This window comes from Carassius carassius, chromosome 36 (genome assembly GCF_963082965.1).
Source record: "Carassius carassius chromosome 36, fCarCar2.1, whole genome shotgun sequence".
Lineage (NCBI taxonomy): Eukaryota > Metazoa > Chordata > Actinopteri > Cypriniformes > Cyprinidae > Carassius > Carassius carassius.
In genome coordinates, this window is record NC_081790.1 from 25,298,661 (window position 1) to 25,318,460 (window position 19,800).

General features: G+C 39.2%; 1 protein-coding gene across 4 annotated transcripts in view; it reads left to right on the plus strand.

Moving 5' to 3' along the window:
- The window catches only part of crebrf (creb3 regulatory factor), a 52,519-nt gene that overhangs the window by 19,442 nt on the left and 13,277 nt on the right, over window positions 1-19,800 (plus strand). For 2 of the 4 annotated variants that reach the window (XM_059526792.1, XM_059526793.1), the window contains exons 4-10: window positions 5,152-5,247; window positions 7,458-8,646; window positions 10,431-10,625; window positions 15,357-15,546; window positions 15,772-15,845; window positions 16,049-16,171; window positions 16,915-19,506. In XM_059526792.1, the coding sequence (XP_059382775.1) occupies window positions 5,152-5,247; window positions 7,458-8,646; window positions 10,431-10,625; window positions 15,357-15,546; window positions 15,772-15,845; window positions 16,049-16,171; window positions 16,915-17,033 (1,986 nt within the window). In that variant the 3' untranslated portion in view covers window positions 17,034-19,506. Of the gene's footprint in view, window positions 1-5,151; window positions 5,248-7,457; window positions 8,647-10,430; window positions 10,626-15,356; window positions 15,547-15,771; window positions 15,846-16,048; window positions 16,172-16,914; window positions 19,507-19,800 lie in introns of those variants that run through there. The other 2 variants (XR_009425761.1, XM_059526794.1) reach the window with 2 other exon arrangements.

Here is a 19,800-nt window from a genome sequence, read left to right on the forward strand (position 1 = left end):
TAAAACTATGTGCAGCACATTTTGCTGAGGACAGCTTCCTCAATCTCAATCAGTTTAATGCCGGATTCGCACAAAGATTATTCTTGAAAGATGGAGCAGTTTCCTCTTGGTCTGGAGAAGGCGTTGTTTATGGACCACAACCGGTAAGTGTATTTTATTATTTAAGTTTGTGCGTTTAACAGTTTCTGTAACTTATTATACAAAGGGCAACGCTGTTTAGCTTTGTTAACTAGATGTTAGGGCTGTGCAAAAAATCAAATGCGATTTTCATGCGCATCTCGTCAGTAAAAACGCTCCTGTGATTATAAGTACATCTCCAGCACATGCTCCTGCCCACTTGCTTCTCAAAACTAGCCCAATCGCGTTTCCAGGAGGGCAGAATGCGCTCAGTTGCTGTCGAACTGCTGGCACAATCAGAACTCCTTAAGTATTTCTGAAGGAGGGACTTTATAGAACAAGGAAGTCATCAGCCCGTTTTTATGACAGTGAAAACCGCGGTATACAGATAGATGAATTGTGTGAAAAATACTGTGTTTTTTTACACGCGAAACATGAACACGTTATATTGCACACTGTAAACACAATCAAAGCTTCAAAAAAGCACGAAAACGGGACCTTTAAAGCAATGTACAGCGACAGCAAGTGAGAGCTCCCAGTTTCCGACAACATGAGTAACACCTCACAACCCTTGACAATCCGTGGAATGTTTTCTGACTGTCTCTCTCTCACACACACATCCATACACACTTACACAAATTAACTGTAACACAGCATATTTTGATAATATGAGACAATAAGGAGCTTATGGGATGGTGAGATGAGGAGGGCGATTTTTCGGACCACCATGCCATTGAAAATGTTTCACAAACTGTCAGGGGTTGTCAGATTTGATGACAAAACAACAAGACGTGAGAAGAAAAGCTGACAAGCTTGCACCTATCAGAGACATCTGGGGAAAATGGGTGGAGAGACTGCCTCTGATGTACAATCCTGATCTCAATGTGAATGTGGATGAGTGCCTGATTGCATTCAGGGGGGTGCTCTTTCAAAAAGTACATCTCAAGTAAGCCTGTAAAAAATATGGCATCAGGATCTGGGCTACCTGTGATGCCAAAACAAGCTACTGCTGGAATATGTAGGTGCACACAGGCAAACCTGCAGGAGCACAACCTGAGAGAAACCTGGGCAAGCGAGTAGTAATGGAAATGATACATGGCCTGCAAGGACATATTGTCACATGCAACATTTTTTTTTTTTCATCACATGCTTTTGGCACAGAGCTCCTTCAAAAAAATTAAGAATGTTTGGAACAATGCTTAGGAACAAGCATTGGAGCTTCCAAGTGGCAGGATTAAATTTTCCTCGAAATTTGCTTTCACAGAGATGCATACCATTGTGTCATACTGTGCTAAATTTTTTTAAAATATGCTTCTCATGAGCACCATTCACAAAGATGCAACAATCAGCGAGCGAGAGGATTCTGGATTACAACAAAGCCAAAAGTGGAGAGGGCACTCTTGACAAGGTATTTGCTACTTTGCATCTATTGTTGTTATTGTCTAAGCTAATTAGCATATAAAGTGAATTGAACTGTCACTAGTTGACAGTAGATATAATACATTTTTGTGTATGTGCAATATTCCAAACTGTTGCAACATATTCATGTGGGAGGAAAACTGCTTGCTGTCCGATGGCACTCATCTATAGTATGCTTGATGTGTCTGCCTATAATGCATTCGTGCTGTGGAGGGAAACAAAGTGCCCAAACTACAAGAGGAGTTTTTTTCTGGAGGAGTTATGGAGAGCGCTTGTGTCCCCCTATGTAAAATCAAAGCAGTATGGCACACGCACACCAGCCTGTCTGCTTCTCTTGAGAAAACTGCAGGAAGAAGATGAAGCAGCTGGTCCTTCACAACAGGTCCCTCCAGGGAAAACTCCTCCACGGCTGTCCCTTCCAGAGCAGGTCCCTTCATGGCTGACCCCTCCACAGCTCGCCCTTCCAGAGCAGGCCCCTCCACTGCAGACCCCTCCATTTCTCTCTCTTCCAGGGCAGGTCCCTCTATGGCTGACCACTCCACGGCTGACCCCTCCAGAGCAGGTACCTTCATGGCTGACCCCTCCAGAGCAGGTCCTTCCATGGCTGACCGTTGCCTTTCCAGAGCAGGTTCCTTCACAGCTGACCTCTCCACGGCTCGCAGGTTCCTTCACAGCTGACCTCTCCACAGCTCACCCTTCCAGAGCAGGTCCCTCTACGGCTCGCCCTTCCAGAGCAGGTCCCTCCACGGCTCGCCCTTCCAGAGCAGGTCTCTCCGCGGCTCGCCCTTCCAGAGCAGGTCCCTCCGCGGCTCGCCCTTCCAGAGCAGGTCCCTCTACGGCTCGCCCTTCCAGAGCAGGTCCCTCCGCGGCTCGCCCTTCCAGAGCAGGTCCCTCCGCGGCTCGCCCTTCCAGAGCAGGTCCCTCCGCGGCTCGCCCTTCCAGAGCAGGTCTCTCCGCGGCTCGCCCTTCCAGAGCAGGTCTCTCCGCGGCTCGCCCTTCCAGAGCAGGTCTCTCCGTGGCTCGCCCTTCCAGAGCAGGTCTCTCCGCGGCTCGCCCTTCCAGAGCAGGTCCCTCCGCGGCTCGCCCTTCCAGAGCAGGTCCCTCTACGGCTCGCCCTTCCAGAGCAGGTCCCTCCACGGCTCGCCCTTCCAGAGCAGGTCCCTCCACGGCTGACCCCGTGGAGAAAAAAAAATGCCGAAGATGCCTCCCAAGGGATGTAAAGACCACTTTTGTTTGCAAGAAGTGTGAAAATTCCATTTGCAAAAGACACTGGATTCTAATCTGTGACCTCTGCTACAATCCATAAAGCAGTTATCTACTGTAGAGTTAGTACAGTTTATAGTTAGCATGTATTATATTAGTTATAATATTTAATATATAATTATAAATATAGTAATATAAAACAATATTGTATATAGTTAGTATAGTAGTTTCCTTTTTTACTTTTTGACTTTTACAAAAAAATAGACGTTCATTTAAAATTGTTTACATAAAGTGTTAAAATTGAATTAATTGAATTTTTCTGTTGCATTTAAATTCTGAATAAAAAAAAAATGGTAAAAAATGCTTCCTTGTTTTCTCTATTTGTAACAATGGTTAGGTTTGATTGTAATCATTATACAAAAACCAACACTTCAAATCATATTTCTAACAAAAAATCCCAAACTTGATAAGAAATAGACTTTGAGATTGTTTAAATGTATGTTTTACTCTTACACCTAATAAAAATGTTGAATCAGTTGTTTAAATACAACTAGGCAATTCACAAGCTGCTCTATAGAGAGCTATACAGGCACCAAGTTACACATGCCATTACAGTTTTGTTTTGTTTTTTTTGTCTGTTTTTTTCTTTAAACCAAATTGTGCTTATCTGCCTTCCAAAATCGGGGGTTGAATGGCTGAGTCTCTATTTTAACCTGAAATACTGCATTAATAAAAATATAATTGCGAAAACATTTATTAAAAAAAACAACTTTATTTTCAATTGCAAAAAACTGCACAAATATTCATTATTACCACATAACCCTTTCAAAATACAAAAGAAAAAATATTATTAAACAAAAATGAATTAGAATGGTTTTATTGAAACATTTTTATTGTTATGTTACAGGTGTCCGGGAACTTTTGACCGTTAAGAGCACAAGTGTGATTCCAAAATGAGGAGCACCAGAGGGTTAAAGGGTTAGTTCACTTAAAAATCAAAATTATGTCATTAATGAGACCTCTGTTCATCTTCTGAACACAGTTTAAGATATTTTTAATTAGTCCGAGAGCTTTCTGTCCCTCCATTGAAACTGTGTGTACGGTATACTGTCCATGTCCAGAAAGGTAATAAAAACATCATCAAAGTAGTCTATGTGACATCAGAGGGTCAGTTAGAATTTTTTGAAGCATCGAAAATACATTTTGGTCCCGAGAACGAGTCAATCGTTCGTTCATTATCTGGCTCGGCTCGGTGTTCATCTTCAGTTCTCTCTTTACTGCAGTTCAGTCAGTGTACTGTTTGAGTACATGAATTACTCCGGGATATTGGTTTGTTTGAACTCAGAGAGAGTGTCCGCAACATTAAAAAAGTTAACAGCTTAAGTCATTTGTGGATTAATGCGTATTGGAGACGCGAACCGTTTCAAACGATTCAGTTCAGTTTGGAGAACTGGTTCAAGAAGATCCGGTTACATCGAATGATTCGTTTGCGAACCGGATATCACTAAACTGCAGTGTTTTGAACAGTCTCACAACAGACCTGTAAGAGAAGACAATGCTGAATAAAGTCGTAGTTTTTGCTATTTTTGGACCAAAATGTATTTTCGATGTCCTGGACTACTTCGATGATGTTTTTCTTACCTTTCTGGACATGGAAAGTATACCGTGCACACAGTTTCATTGGAGGGACTGAGAGCTCTCGGACTAAATCTAAAATATCTTAAACTGTGTATCGAAGATGAATGGTCTTACGGGTTTGGAACGACATGAGGGGGAGTCATTAATGACATAATTTTGATTTTTGGGTGAACTAACCCTTAAAGTAAAGGGGATTATATTAATAAGTACCACATTTTCTTACTTTTCTTTTTTTTGTATTTTCAATCAATACTAGTAACACTTTATTTCTTTGTTCAAATCTGTTAACAGTTACATGATTAAAACTGATCTTGAAAAACTGAGCAACCACATTGCTACATTAAACTTGTAAAATATTAAGATGGTCGCAGTGCCATGCACTTAATGCCTCATCTGCGGTCATTCTTCAATAAAGTTCATCAGTTAATGTGTTAATTACATTAGTTAACATTTATAATTAACAATATTTCCACAACATTTATTAATCTTAGTTCATGTTAATTTCAGCATTTACTTATGGATTATTAAAATCATAAGTTATGTTTGTAAACATCAATGCACTGTGAACTAATATGAACAATGAATGACTCTATTTTTATTAACATTAACAAAGATTTATAAATTCTTATAAATGTTTTTATTTATAAATATGTTCATTCATATTAGTTAATACAGTAATGTTAACAAATGACATCTTATTGTAAAGTGTTACCATTAATATTTATTCATCAAACTGTTGAACATGACAGTATTTTCTCTCTTGTTATTTCATAGGAGCTTCAAAGAAGACGGAGAAAGCCAGAGTCTTGTGCCCTGCGTTTATCAGTATCCTTATGTTCGTTGGGTGAAAAAGAAAACTCAATAAACAAAGTAAAAAATGATTTGACTGATATCTTTTCCCCCCCAAGGTTTCTATAGATATCACAATATATCGATATTGTGAATTCTTATGGCACACAATAACCGTGATATGAAAAATCTAATATCGTGACAGCCTTAACTGACAGTATTGTTTTTGCGTAGTGTTTCAGAAGATAGCCAAAAGTAGTTGTGGCAATATTTCCACAAATGGACAAGCAGTCATTAAACCAGGCTTCATATTGTACTTGTCCAGTAAAAGTTACTAACCTCATAAATATGCAAATAAGAACATTACCACAGGGCTTACAAATAAGCAGTGTAAAATCTTGAAAACTGACAACTCAGAATTAAAGGGTAAGCTCACCCAAAAATGAAAATTAGCCCATGATTTAGTAACCCTCAAGTCATCCTAGGTGTATATGGCTTTCTTCTTTCAGACAAATCCCGTCAGAGTTGTATTAGAAAATGTCTTTGCTATTCCAAGCTTTAGAATGGCACTCGGTGAGTGTTACAGTTCATCAGTCCAAAAGTAGTGAAATTAAACACATACATCCATAGTAAAAAAACTCGCCTCACATAGCTCCAGGGGTGGGTTAATGAAGGCCTTTTGAAGCAAATCCATGCATTGCTTAAACGTACAGTATGGGATTTTTGGCCACCAGGGGTCACTCAATCAAAATAATAACATAAGACGTACTTTGATGACGTTGGGAAAGAGCGTGGGCTCATGGGAGTTGTTGTCATTGGAACACGCGCTCTGTCGCTCCCCACATTCTGCACTCAGTATTTTGACAATCACGTCTTTTCGAATGGAGAGATATATGAATTATCAGACCCCTATCAAATCAATATTCCATTTAGTTAGTAGTAATATATGTTAAAAAACACGGTCGCCTTTCATTCATAATTATAATTACGTTTATACTGTGATATCGAACAAGATAGTGAACTGCATTTGAAGCTACTTTATCCAGCTAGATATAGAACAAATGTGGATTTACATTATACTATACATGAGAGCTAGTCCGTCTGCATTTTACACTAGACATCATCGTTTCACAAAATATACGGATAGATACAGTTAGCTGAATGGATGCATACCTGTTTATTAGAATGCAAGCGAGCTCGGCATCTCTCTGTAGTTTCAGCTTGTCACGAAGCTCTCTCCATCTTGGAAATGCAGCTCCAATATTTGGAGTTCCGCAGGAAGTTAGATAAACTAGAGGGGTCAAAGGTTATATGACGCCATAGACGGGCGACAAAACGGAAATAAAGAAACGTGCCGTGTCTTCTAATTAAGCTATAATTTTCTCCGAATTTGAAAGTTTGTGGAAACTGTTGGGATAATGTAAGTACACAACTAAAAAAAATATATAACATAGATATAGTGATTTCTGCTATTTTTAAAGCAGAAAAATTACATATTGTGCCTTTAAATAAAAATTAACATATTTACAAAGTTATAAACACTTTTCTGTCCTTTCCTGTAACTGTCGTACGTGCGTTCATTCCGGGCAGATGACGTAGGGCATATGGGCACTTGCGCAGGTGAGAAGTGACAAATGCAGAAGCAGAGAGGAGAGAACGAAACAAAACACTTGTCTCAAATTAGAAGTACAAAATGAGGATTTGTAGAGAAAAATGTCAGATGATTTTGATATAAGCCAAAAGAAGACTGGTTTTTCTTTGTTCTTGTAAACAAATGTTGGTTTTCGTGAGTCTAGCGTATTTTCACCGGCACATGCGCTACGCATATGTCCTACGTCATCTGCCCAGAACAGCTTCCATGTACGACAGTTAGAGCAAGCTACAGAAAAGTGGTTATAACATTTTAAATATGGATATGTTCTTACAAGAACGCATCGATTTGCCACAGGTGGTCTTTATTCGTGTTTTACTATGGATGGATGCACTTGATTTCACTTCTTTTGGACTGAAGAACTGTAACACCCGCTGAGTGCCATTCTAAGGATTGGAAGATCAAAGACATTTTGTTATATAACTCTTGACTGGATTCGTCTGAAAGAAGAAAGTCATATATACCTAGGATGCCTTGAAGGTATGTAAATCATGGGTTAATTTAAATTTTTGGGTGAACTAACCCTTTAATTACAAACTCAAGGTAAAGTTTAGACCATGTAAAAGTTGGAATGTGATTACGCATGGTTATGTTAATGACAATTGGTACAAAGTTAAGTTATATTTTTGAATGTTTGCAGGATCGGGACATGACTTGTCGCCAGAGCCCTAGAGGAGATATTTTCACAGCCGGAGACTGCAAAGACTTAGACAGCATGGATCATCTACCTGAGCTAGTAGACAACGACCCTGCTTATAGCTCAAACTTTGAGCAGTGGGACACATACTGGGAGGACTTGACAAAATACACTCGCCTCACCAGTTGTGATATCTGGGGCACCAAGGAAGTTGATTTCTTGGGCCTTGATGACTTTTCCAGCCCTTACCAGGATGAGGAGGTGATAAGCCGGACGCCGACCCTGGCCCAGCTCAACAGTGAGGACTCGCAGCCAGTTTGTGACACTCTTTACCATCCGGATTTGCTGGTGGGTCAAAAGCAGCTTTTGTTTCCACCTCCCACCATGGCCAAAAAGAGCAACAAACTCAGCAGCTCTGCAAACAGCGCCTCATCTAGTCGCAACCTTCTGCCGGACTTTCCTGAGGGATCCCAGAAAGCTACCTGGCCCGTTCCCTCCAGCACTGACACAATGGCCAAGGCCCAGCTTCAGGGCCATAGCAAAGCCTCTCCCGCACTTCTGGACAACATGGATTATGTGCGCAAAGCCAGGGTACGCATCAGCTTACCACGAAAGCCTATAGTAGGGAGCTCCACCCAGATTAGCATTTCTGCCTCTCCCCTTATCCAGGAGCATGAGTCCTCAGCTTCGCAGATCAGCGAGGATCCAGCCGTCGTTGTTGCTAACACGGCATCCTCCATTAGCTGCGAAAAGAGAGTGGAGACACCTAAACGTGAGGTACTGACTTGTCCTGGTCCAGAAATAGGGACCCTAAGGACCGTGCCACACACACTGCACTTCCCTGCAGCTGTCGAAAGTGAAACCTTGCTCACCGCGAATGCCCTTGGATCCGACGCGTCTGCCGCTGACAAAAAGGAGGAAGAGCACAACTACTCTTTATTTTTAACCAGGGTCAGGCTGGCAGGGAAGGCGACTGTTGACATGGAAGAGGAGGAAGAAGAGGAGGAAGAAGGCGAAGAAGAGGAAGAAGAGGAGGAGGGATTGGATCTAGACGATGAAGACCATGATGAAGGGTTTGGCAGTGAACATGAGCTCTCGGAGAATGAAGAGGAAGAGGAGGAGGAGGAGGACGACGATGAGGACTATGAGGGTGACAAAGACGACTACGTTAGTGATGCATTCTCAGAGCCAGGTGCGAAATTATGTTTTAGTTGATTCTGTTTTAGCCAGATGCATTGATAATGATACTTATATCGATACATGCTGTGCTGTATATTCAGACTTTCGGAGGTCCAAAATTCATTGCCACCAAGTGAGTGCACAGTACATTTAGCACAAATAGGCCTTCTACTGAGTGAGCAGGAAGAGAGAATATGTAGCATTAATTTTTCTAGAATGTCATTGCTCTGCAGTAGCATTGGGAAATACAGTTCATTTTAGGCATCTTAGGCATTTGGAAAGTGCATTGTAAGGTTGTGTGCAAATAATCAAGGGGAAGTGAAAGTAACAGACAATCTTATCCAATACTTTGTTAAATAAAAAAAGACATAAATGAGACATAAATCAGTGTGATTGTGATGCCAGCCAAAAAAAATATATATATTATCTATATCTATATATATATCTATATCTATATATATATATATATATATATATATATATATATATATATATATATATATATATATATATATATATATTTATTTATTTATATATATATATATATTTTTTTTTTTACATTTTATTTGGAGTGGCATTATGGAGCTACTAATTTTAGACATTTTAGACAATGGGGACCAGAAACTTGGTTACCTTCATTCTTTCCTTTAAAGGGATGGTTCATCCAGAAATGAAAACAAATCCATTAAAAATCCATTGCACTCCATTTAAAAAAATATATATTTACATTTTAAAAAGACATTACAAAAGTAATGCATACAGATTGTGTGATTTAATCCAAATCTTTTGAATAGACAGGATCATTATATAAAATGAACCGATTTAATTTAGGCTTTTTTTTTACATATGAACACTGATCAACTCGCATACATAGAGCACATTGAAAATGATAATTTTAACCATAATTGCTCTTTGGTTTTTGTGTTTCTGTTTACAATATTTGATGTCTATGGAATGTCCTCATTTAGATAGCGAAGTAAACATAGTTATTTATTTATTAAATTGCATTATGAATATTTTACTTTTGTAAAAAAAGACTAGTACATATGATAAATTGCAGCAGTTTGCGATTTCAGGTTTGAATTTGTCAAATAGTGCAGACCTAGTGACGCCAGTTAAGATGACAGAAAACATTTAGATAGGGATCTTTGAAGTATGATAATTTGTGTCAAACTGTAAGCATGTCCTCCTCCACCCATCCTGTTGGAAACTGAGGGGCCCAAATTTCCACCAGTTAAAAACAAGAATTGGAAATGCCACTCAATGGACATTTTTTTTTCTCTTGCAATTTTTTGTTAGCTAGTCAGCATAAATGAAGCCTGAAATGAAAAAAAAAAATTTTTTTTTATGTTGATCTGAAGGACACGGAAGTGTTGCAAAAGTTGTTGGTAAACAATGCAACATTTTACTTATCGCGTTATGCTGCTGTAGTCTGCTGTATATGCTGTTTAAGTTAATATTTGATGAAAATAATAATCATCAGTCTAACTGCACTGTACTTCAAAATGATAATGTTACTGAAATACTAATATACATAACAATAAATACCAAAACAGAAGTATCAGAACTCATATTTAGTATTGTTTGCATCTCTAATGAAAACTGCCCTAATTTGAAACTGTGACGCTGCTAATATCTTGAATGAGCCCTTGAGACTTGTTATGGTTGAACTGAGAATCATGATTGTGCACTTATGAGATCATAATGGTTTAGTTTTTTTTTTTTTTTTAAATGCAGGGTAGGAAAAGATCATTGTCCATTTCTTTCTTCGCTCATTACTATCCTATCTTTCAACAGGATGTGACATTGACATGGCTGATGATGTCAAAGGCCTGACGGCTGGAATTTCCAGAAAGAGGGGAAAGCGTCGATACTTCTGGGAGTACAGCGAGCAGCTCATCCCATCTAAACAGGAGCGCATGCTGAAACCATCCGAATGGGACAGAGACACACTTCCCAGCAACATGTACCAAAAGAATGGCTTGCACCATGGTGAGACATTCACTGTCCATTAAATAAAATCTGTGAACAAAGAAGGGGCTGTTCAGTTTATGTTACAGATAATTACAGCAGATCGCTTTTATGAAATTTAGAATATTCATAGGGAGAGAAGTAGGTTTTCCTAACTATTTATAAAAGACATTAAAGATCTTTTAAAATCTGTCTCAGGTTACGTATGTAACCATAGTTCCCTGAGTAGGGAATGAGACACTGCGTCCTCTAGGGGTTGCTTTGGGGAACACCTCGTCGTGACCCGTGTCTGAAGCATACATTGAAAAAACACCAACTTGTTGGCCGGCGACAGCCTCTGACGTCACTATCAGAGGTGGGTAGAGTACCCAAAAACTGTACTCAAGTAAAAGTACTTCTAGAAATATTTACTCAAGTAAAAGTAAAAGTACTAGTCTTGAATAGTTACTTGAGTAAGAGTAAAAGAGTATCGGATAAAAAATCTACTCAAGTAGTTAGTTACTAGTTACTTTGGGTCATATATACTGAGCCTATTTTTATTTAGATATATAGATAAAATGTATGTAATGTATGTGTGCGTGTATAAATGTATATATTTCATCAGCCTTTACTCCAATTTATGTAATTTATTATAAAACCCTGTCTGTTTACTTAAGTAACAGATATAGGTGTCATGCCATAACATATTTTTAATACGACTGACTTTATATTAAATGTGAATTTAACATTGAAAGTTAATGTGATATAAATATTGCTACTAATCTTTCGTTGTTCAGAAAGAGAGCAAATAACATTTACATTATTAAAGATCATTTTCACTGACAGTCTAGATTTCAATCACTCTCAGAAACTCCCATTAAATCACTGAAACTGTTAACACTGTGAAATCAATATCTTATTTACAGATTCGTACACACATCTGCACTTTGTTGTTTCTGACAAGAGAATTCGCCAGAAAGAGGTATTCAGTCAGTGAACGAGTGAAGGAAGCACCGGCATTTTAGCGATGACTCATCTGAACGCCTCTGATTGGCCAATGCTTTAATAAGCTCAAAAGAATCATGTGTGATTTGTTATAATGCGCAGCGCTGTAAAAACACATCTATCTCTGGCTCAGCGCCAGCAAGCAATCACAGATCTGCTGATGATATGACTTGCTGAACGTACTCGCAACGGTGTGATTGTATTAAAATTATTAAAATCTTAATCGGCTATTTTTTGTCTTTTGGAAGCTGCATTCAACTTGACTCCCCTCTGTTATAAGCCACACACGTAACGTTACAACAAAGTAATGTCACAGTGGTATCGTGTGCTGTAATCGAATGTAGCCCAAGTTATTACCTGTTGAACAGTAGACAGCACACGCGGTGTTCATCTAATAAGGATCTCCATCGCTAGCAAATAATAGCCTTTGCAGATTTGCTTTCAATTCAGTGCAGTTCCATAGCCACGTTTTTCAACGCTGCTGATGTTAAACGTTACAACTCCGAGTGAACAACTTCAGACGCTCAGCGCGTGCGGCAGGGAACTGAACAAATCATTCAAACTGATTCATGAACCAATTCACTCGTTTGCCAATTGGTTTGATGAAGCCTTTGAACAGAATTGACTCAAAAGAATGAATCATTCGCGAATGGGCATCACTCATTGCCCAGAGAAAAGACAGCGCGTTTGGAATAAACTGACGCATTTATAACATTTATTGCATTAAGATAAAGTAACGAGAGCAGCGTCGCCCACATAAACGAAGTAAAAGTACAGATTTTTCCCCAAAAATTTACTCAAGTAAGAGTATAAAGTACCCATCTTCAAAATATACTCCGAAGAGTATTAGTTACCCCAAAAACTTACTCAAGTAAATGTAACGAAGTAAATGTAACTCGTTACTACCCACCTCTGGTCACTACCGGTGCGACTATAAATAAGCACCGGGAGAGCACGTCATTATCTTCTTCATCTGAAGCTTGCGTCCGAAGCATGGCAGGGAGCTAGAGGACGCAGTGTCTCGTTCCCTACTCAGGGAACTATGGTTACATACGTAACCTGAGACAGTTCCCTTTCGAGGGAACTTCGAACAGCGTATTCTAGGGGTCGCTTTGGGGAACAGTATACCCATGCCGCCATGCTGAGGGGAGTGCAGGCCAGAATCATGGCGAGCACTAAGTACCAAGCGCGGAGCGCGTAACCCCTTTCGTACAAGATTTCAGAAAGTTTGCAGAGTCTTGCGTGCAAACTTACCACTTGTGGATTTTTAGAAAGTGCGCAAAGTGTTCACGTGCACACTGACCACCATGAGGTTATGAGAAAGTACACAAAGCTTAGCGTGTGTACTTAAAAGTTCCTAAGCATCGCAGAGGCGCTGAATCTCACGGGAGAGGCAAGCTCGATTTTACAAACCTCGGGCGAGGGGAGCATCACCTGAGGCAGCATATACAAGACTTCTGTAACTGCCACCTCCACTTCCCGCTAGATGCGACAGCACCCCTAAGCGGCCAGGAGACCCCTCGGGGTGACCTGGCCGGACATCCATGAAATTCCCTGCAGTGCTGTGCCGGGCCTGATGATTAAGGAGGCTCCCTCAGAAACCTGTGATCTCAGCCGCCTAATACCGGAACATGAAGCCGGATGGCTGGTGCTTGCGAGTGTTTACTAAACACTGTAACTGAGCACTGCAAAGGAAACTCACAGAGTTTATTAGTAGACACGTAACCACCAGCAAATAAATACACATAAGTATATACAGAGAGGGTTACATTTACTCACTCACCCTCCTGCGCTGGAGCCCCGCTAAAGGGGCACCTCCTTTTAGTCTGGACCATCAGTCAAGTGGTTGCTATGAACATAGAACCATAAGAACATTATAGGTCCAGCATAGGAGACTGTTATGCGAGAGGTTTCCACCTAACCTCGATCAGGTGGAGACCTGGTGGTTACAGGGGAATTAGGAAGGGGAGGATAAAAACAGAAGTTAACCCTCTGAAGTTGATTAATGCATATATGCGTTATGAGGCTATTTTCTCCTGATAACCTCTTAGACTCCAGAGGGTTAAAAATCCCCAAAGGGAACGAGTAGATACCTCGGTATCACTCCGATTCGGATGAGAACGCTGCCTCGTCTAGATCATACCCTTTAGGTTCTGCTTACCTCCCCGTGACCCACGATTCCTCTAACCCCTGCCCGCAGGTGGGGGAGGAGCGCGAGTTGCGACACTAGCCTTCTGTGCTCGTCTTTGATCATCAGATCGAGACAGGCCAGGACCCCTATGTTGTTCGGGCTCATACCTGGACCTTCGTGGAATGAAGGATCTGAAAGCAGCAGAGTGCGCCCTCGTCTCCCTGAAGTTCTCAAATCGCCGTCTCAACGGAAATACCGAAAAGTTCAGAAGGCGAAACCTGAGCATCAGAAGGCGAAACCTGAGAAAGCCTTTTCTTTCCTCCCGATGTCTGCCAGGTTCATCCACAGACATCTCTCTGCTGCCACCATAGTCTTGCCCATGGCGGAGGCGGCCTGCTTGGTAGCACGGAGAGAGATCGGTGGTGTGGTGCAGTTCAGCTACCTGATCAGAATAAGGCCCCTGCCTCTATCCAGGTCTCTTAGCAGATCAGTCTGATATGCTTGAAGCACCAGCATTGTGTATAATAAAGCCACAGCCTGACCTGCTACTGCGTATGCCTTGCCATTTAAACGAGATGATTTTCTGAAGGGGCTTAAATGGCAAGGAGGGAGATTAAGAGAGGATGTTTCCCCTGCAGAATGAAAAAATTTCTACAGATAAAAATAATTTATAAATTATTTATAAAAATTTTAGCTCTTTCTACAGGGGGCATTCCCTCATAGCCGCTTTCGCGCATCACCTCGATGTCGGCAGATTACTTTCATGCCGAAACCGATGGATGTGAGAAGAAAACGTCATCTTTCATTTCTTAATCTCTATATAAACAGAGAAAGATCGCCCTTACCGGTTCTTTCAGATGCACGCTTCAAACAAAACAGTCAGTGAAGATGAAGATAATGACGTGCTCTCCCGGTGCTTATTTATAGTCGCACCGGTAGTGACGACGGAGGCTGTCGCCGGCCAACAAGTTGGTGTTTTTTCAATGTATGCTTCAGACACGGGTCACGACGAGGTGTTCCCCAAAGCAACCCCTAGAGGACGCAGTTCGAAGTTCCCTCGAAAGGGAACTTCCTTTAAGCCTGATATAAGAACCCGATTCCAAAAAAGTTGGGACACTCTACAAATTGTGAATAAAAACACAATGCAATGATGTGTAAGTTTCAAATTTCAATATTATATTCAGAATACAACATGGATGACAAATCAAATGTTTAAACTGAGAAAATTTATAATTTTAAGGGAAAAATAAGTTGATTTTAAATTAAATGCATCAACACATCTCAAAAAATTTGGGACAAGGCCATGTTTACCACTGTGTGGCATCCCCTTTTTATAACAGTCTGCAAATGTCTGGGGAATGAGGAGACAAGTTGCTCAAGTTTAGGAATAGGAATGGTGTTTCATTCTAGTCTAATACAGGTGTTGGTCATATAATTAGAATATCATCAAAAAGTTGATTTATTTCACTAATTCCATTAAAACATTTGATATGTTATCTATATTCTTTTGTGAATAAAATATAAGTTTATGAGATTTGTAAATTATTCCATTCCTTTTTTACTCACAATTTGTACAGTGCCCCAACTTTTCTGAATCGGGTTCGTATTTAACATGAATGTTTGTCTGAATTGTTTAGGAAAATACACACTGAAGAAGTCGCGGCGGACGGATGTGGAAGATCTTACTCCAAATCCTCGAAAGCTGCTTCAGATTGGCAATGAACTCCGGAAACTCAATAAAGTCATTAGTGACCTGACGCCGGTTAGTGAGTTACCCCTAACCGCTCGGCCTCGGTCTCGTAAGGAGAAAAACAAGCTTGCATCCAGGTAAAGCCATATTGCTTATTACTTGAACTACTACTGCTTTCATTTCTTAAAGCTCCCATCCCAACATTTTCCCTTAAAGTCCTGTAAAGTAGTACCTTTATAGTTAGCCTAGTTAAGCTACATTGTGTGCTGTTAAGGATTTAAAATGCTGAAATACAGCACACCAAAATGTCTTTTTTAGCAAAATACTCTTCTTGATTCTTCGTTGTGTTTTTTCTTCCTTAGGGCCTGCAGGCTGAAAAAAAAAGCGCAGTATGAAGCCAACAAAGTCAAGTTATGGGGCCTTGGAACTGAATATGGTACATTGTTCAGATATGGAAATTAAATATGAAAAGAAGTTCTTGAGATTGTGTATTGGAGAATGTCTCTGTCTTAAACAGACCGAGTGTACTTTTGAAAGACTAGTTTTTAGATCAGTTAAGTTATTGCTCATACTCGTAACCAAGCAGATTTGCCAAATATGCAGAGAATGAGAGAAAGATATGAATATCTTCTTTTTCAGATCGTTTGCTGTTTGTGATCAATGCAATCAAAGAAGAGATTGTCAGCAGAGTACAGGATATTTCACATGACAAAGGAAAAAGCATGACAGAGAAGCTGGATAAACTCATTGAGGATACCATAGGTAAGAAAATTTTCTACATTGCATTATTATTAACACTTGTAAACGTGCTTTTAGAATTAACACTGCAAATGTTAATTATGTGTGATCTTGTACAAGCAAGTTTCTCCTCAAAAAGCTGAGTTGCAAGAAATCTGCTTGCTTTACAAGCGTGATCAAGCTATCCTTGTGTTCTTGTGTCTTCAAGAATTTAAAGAGCCTTTTCATTTTGCTCTGTGCTGTGACCTCTGTTGTATTGAAACTGTTTTCTGAATACATTTTTGTTACCACATCACAATCAGCACATCACCACATGACATGACCTCATCCTACTGTTATATAAGCTACGAAAACAACTTTAAAAGAACATAAGTTGATATTTTTTTCAACATGTTGGAAGCTCATGATCTCAGCAAGGTTTCCCCAAAAGATTGGGAAGTAAACAGCCCAGTAATCTTGTATATCCATTTAAAGGGCTAGTTCACCCCAAAATAAAAATTATTTGATTTAATTATTACTTATATAAACAAAAACGTATTTAGGATGCGATTAATCGCGATTATAATTATTTGACCGCACTAAAATATATACATGTAAATATTTTTAAAATATATACTGCATATATGTGCATTTACATTAAAAAATACACAGTACACAAACATATATTATGTAACCAAAAACTTTTACTTTTCGAAGTGATTAATCCTGATTAATCATTTGACACCATTAATATGGTTTTCTTAAAATGCTCTGTTTTGTTTATACAGTGCAACCCCCAGTGGCCGGCCAGACTTCAGACTTTGTGAATCAGATCCTGGAGAACACTGGGAAAGGAGATCCCACCGGAGGGCTGGTGGGGCTGCGTGTGCCCACGTCGAAGGTGTAGAGTCACGCCGACTGGCGAAGCCATCCACACCATTCTTGTCCCACACTGTAACGGCCCGACACTCTGCATGCACATTTCACTTGGAGACGCATCCTCACATTTAAAGTGAATACATGCATACGATACCCGCCTGTCTGTGCATACGTATATGTATATTCACCTCGTGCACACCAATGGAAATGCAACTAGTAGTTAACCTTTGCACTCAGTAGTCCATTTCCTACCATGTGTGCATGTGGCTGGTATTGATCAACAGGCCGCCATTTTGCAAATATTAAAAGCCAATATACGAGATACCTCTAACAAATGAGAAAAAGAGAGAGAACATAGCTAAACAATGAGCACCAGTTCTTGCTGTAGCCATTTTTTCTCTTGCGTCCAGCTAAATCTGTCAGATGCCCATTGAGAGTTTTGGGAAGCAGAGGCACACTCTGCAGAGAAACTACGAAGGCATTAGTTCCTTTGATTTGGCCGTCAAAAAGGTGTAAATGCAAACTTTGCAAGTTTTTGAACATGGCGTGTACGATTTGACCCTTGTTAGGCCTACTTTATACACTTATTAAGTGTCCGGGGGAATTCCTGTTTGAATCAATTGTTGTGATGATCAATTGAGATGCACCAACTACAACAAGGCAAACGCAAATACTGATATTAAACGCAAAGTTACTGATGTTTAGTGTATATATGTAGAACAGGGATGTTTCAAGAGAGTAGCATGTGAGGAAGCAGGCCTCAAACGCCCTTTCCCACAGATCTGCGATCGTCTCAGGTTGGTAAGAGAGAGAGAGAGTGTGTGAGTTTTTTTTCCTTCTTCTTTCTTTGACTTGAGCATATGGTCAGTTAAATCCCTTATTGTAAATACTTAGATTGATTGATTATTATCCACTGGTGAAATCTTTTCCCTTCTACGCCTTTGATGTTGTTTTGCAAATTCTCAGCGAAAGAGGCTTAAAAAGCTGAATCCCAGACTGGGTTTTGTTTATATTTGTACTTTATACAAGTAAGATTCATTGTGCCTTGTAATCGTGGAGTTGAGGAAAAATAAAACTCGATAGAGAGCGCAAATGGACCATTTTGCAGAAATACTCTGAATGTACATAGGAACATGGAGAATATAGATATATGCCACAGAGTCTGTGCTTTGTATCATAAGATGGCTCTGGACAATTTTTTGGGGTACTTCGGAGGGTGGGCCATGTCATAATATAAGAAATATTCACATATTAAAAAAAACAAAAATATGATATTTGCACACTATATTTTGATTGTTCTGTTTTTTGTACCAAAGACACATGCAACTTAAAAATGGCAACTAGCCAGTCTAAGTAAGGTTTTGCACAGCTTATCTGACACCGTATTGAATGTAGGAAAAATGGTAGGGTCAGGGATTTCTAATGAACTGTGAAATTTGCTTGGGTCCAATTCTTTGCAGAAAGAAGCATTCATTTGCATCCTTGTAAAATTTTGTACTGTTCCTTTTGTTCTCATAAATATCTCTACCACCATTTGGTTTCCCCCGACCGAAGTTTTGTCGCGTATTTAAAAGGAGAGCTATAAATTTAATGGAGATGCTTCTATTTTGCCCAAAGAAGATATTATCACAAAACCAAAAGGTTTACTATTCTTTCCATAGTTGTAGAGGAGAGTGCATATACAAAAATGATACATGTCATTGTCTTGTTTAGAATTTGAATACGCATTAATCTGTGCATACATTAAGATGCTACCTTCTGAAATACGATGTTACTCATTAATGTTAATGAAAGTTTCTATGCTTGTCTTCTTACTATTGTTGAAAGAAAAAATTAATTCCGTATATATTTTTGTAGAGATTGTCTTTATATTTCCTTTCTGTGCTATCCACAGATCTCTCTTTTGAAAGCACTTATCTTGCTAAAGGTAATCAGATGATCCTTTGCAAATCGTTTAACGATAGATTGTTGGTCAATATCTTAATTTAAAATTACATTTAACACAATCTTATGTATACCTTATATGTACTTAATTGGCTGTAACAATCTCACAATAAAAGCCAGGGTAATTTTTAACCCCAGTATCAAAAGAAGAAAAAATCATCAATTATATTTTGCATAAAGTGAAGCCTATAAAAAAATGCACTTTACACTCAAATTCTCAATACCATAGTTCAAACAATTCAAAACCGCATTACCGTGATGTATACTTACAATTGTACTTTACGATTACGTTAAGTAAAATGAGAATTACTTCAATGAGAATTGAAGAGGAAAGGTGCTTAACTGTGATGAAAATAATGTCATAAAAACTTAAATAGTCCGGCTCCATTTTCATTATGAAAAAGAAAAGTTCTTATTTGAGTTGTGACCTGTGTTTTCGTGAGATTTCCTTGCCACCAAAATCTCAAGCTGCTGCGAGTTTGTTCGTTCTGTAAAATCTCTTCCAAGTGGAATTGTTAATAGTTTGCTAAAGGCCTTTTAAAAGTGACTTTGTTCTTGATGCTGAAACTTGTGGAGAAGGTTGTTTCTCAAAAATCGTTTTGATCAAAGAAGGGAGAATATTTTTTCCTTTAAAATCTAAACTAAGAGTTTTGTAAAGCTATGTTTCTTTGCTTTTAGTAGCATAGTAAAGATTCTATATACCGTCCATTTGTTGAAACTTTTTTTCTTCCTTTTTTTGTACATAGACACGAATTCAAATGTATTCTAGATGTGGAAAATATATACAGTATATATCTATAAATGTATATTACATGTAAGAATGCAAAAGCACTTTGTCTATTCAAAAAAAA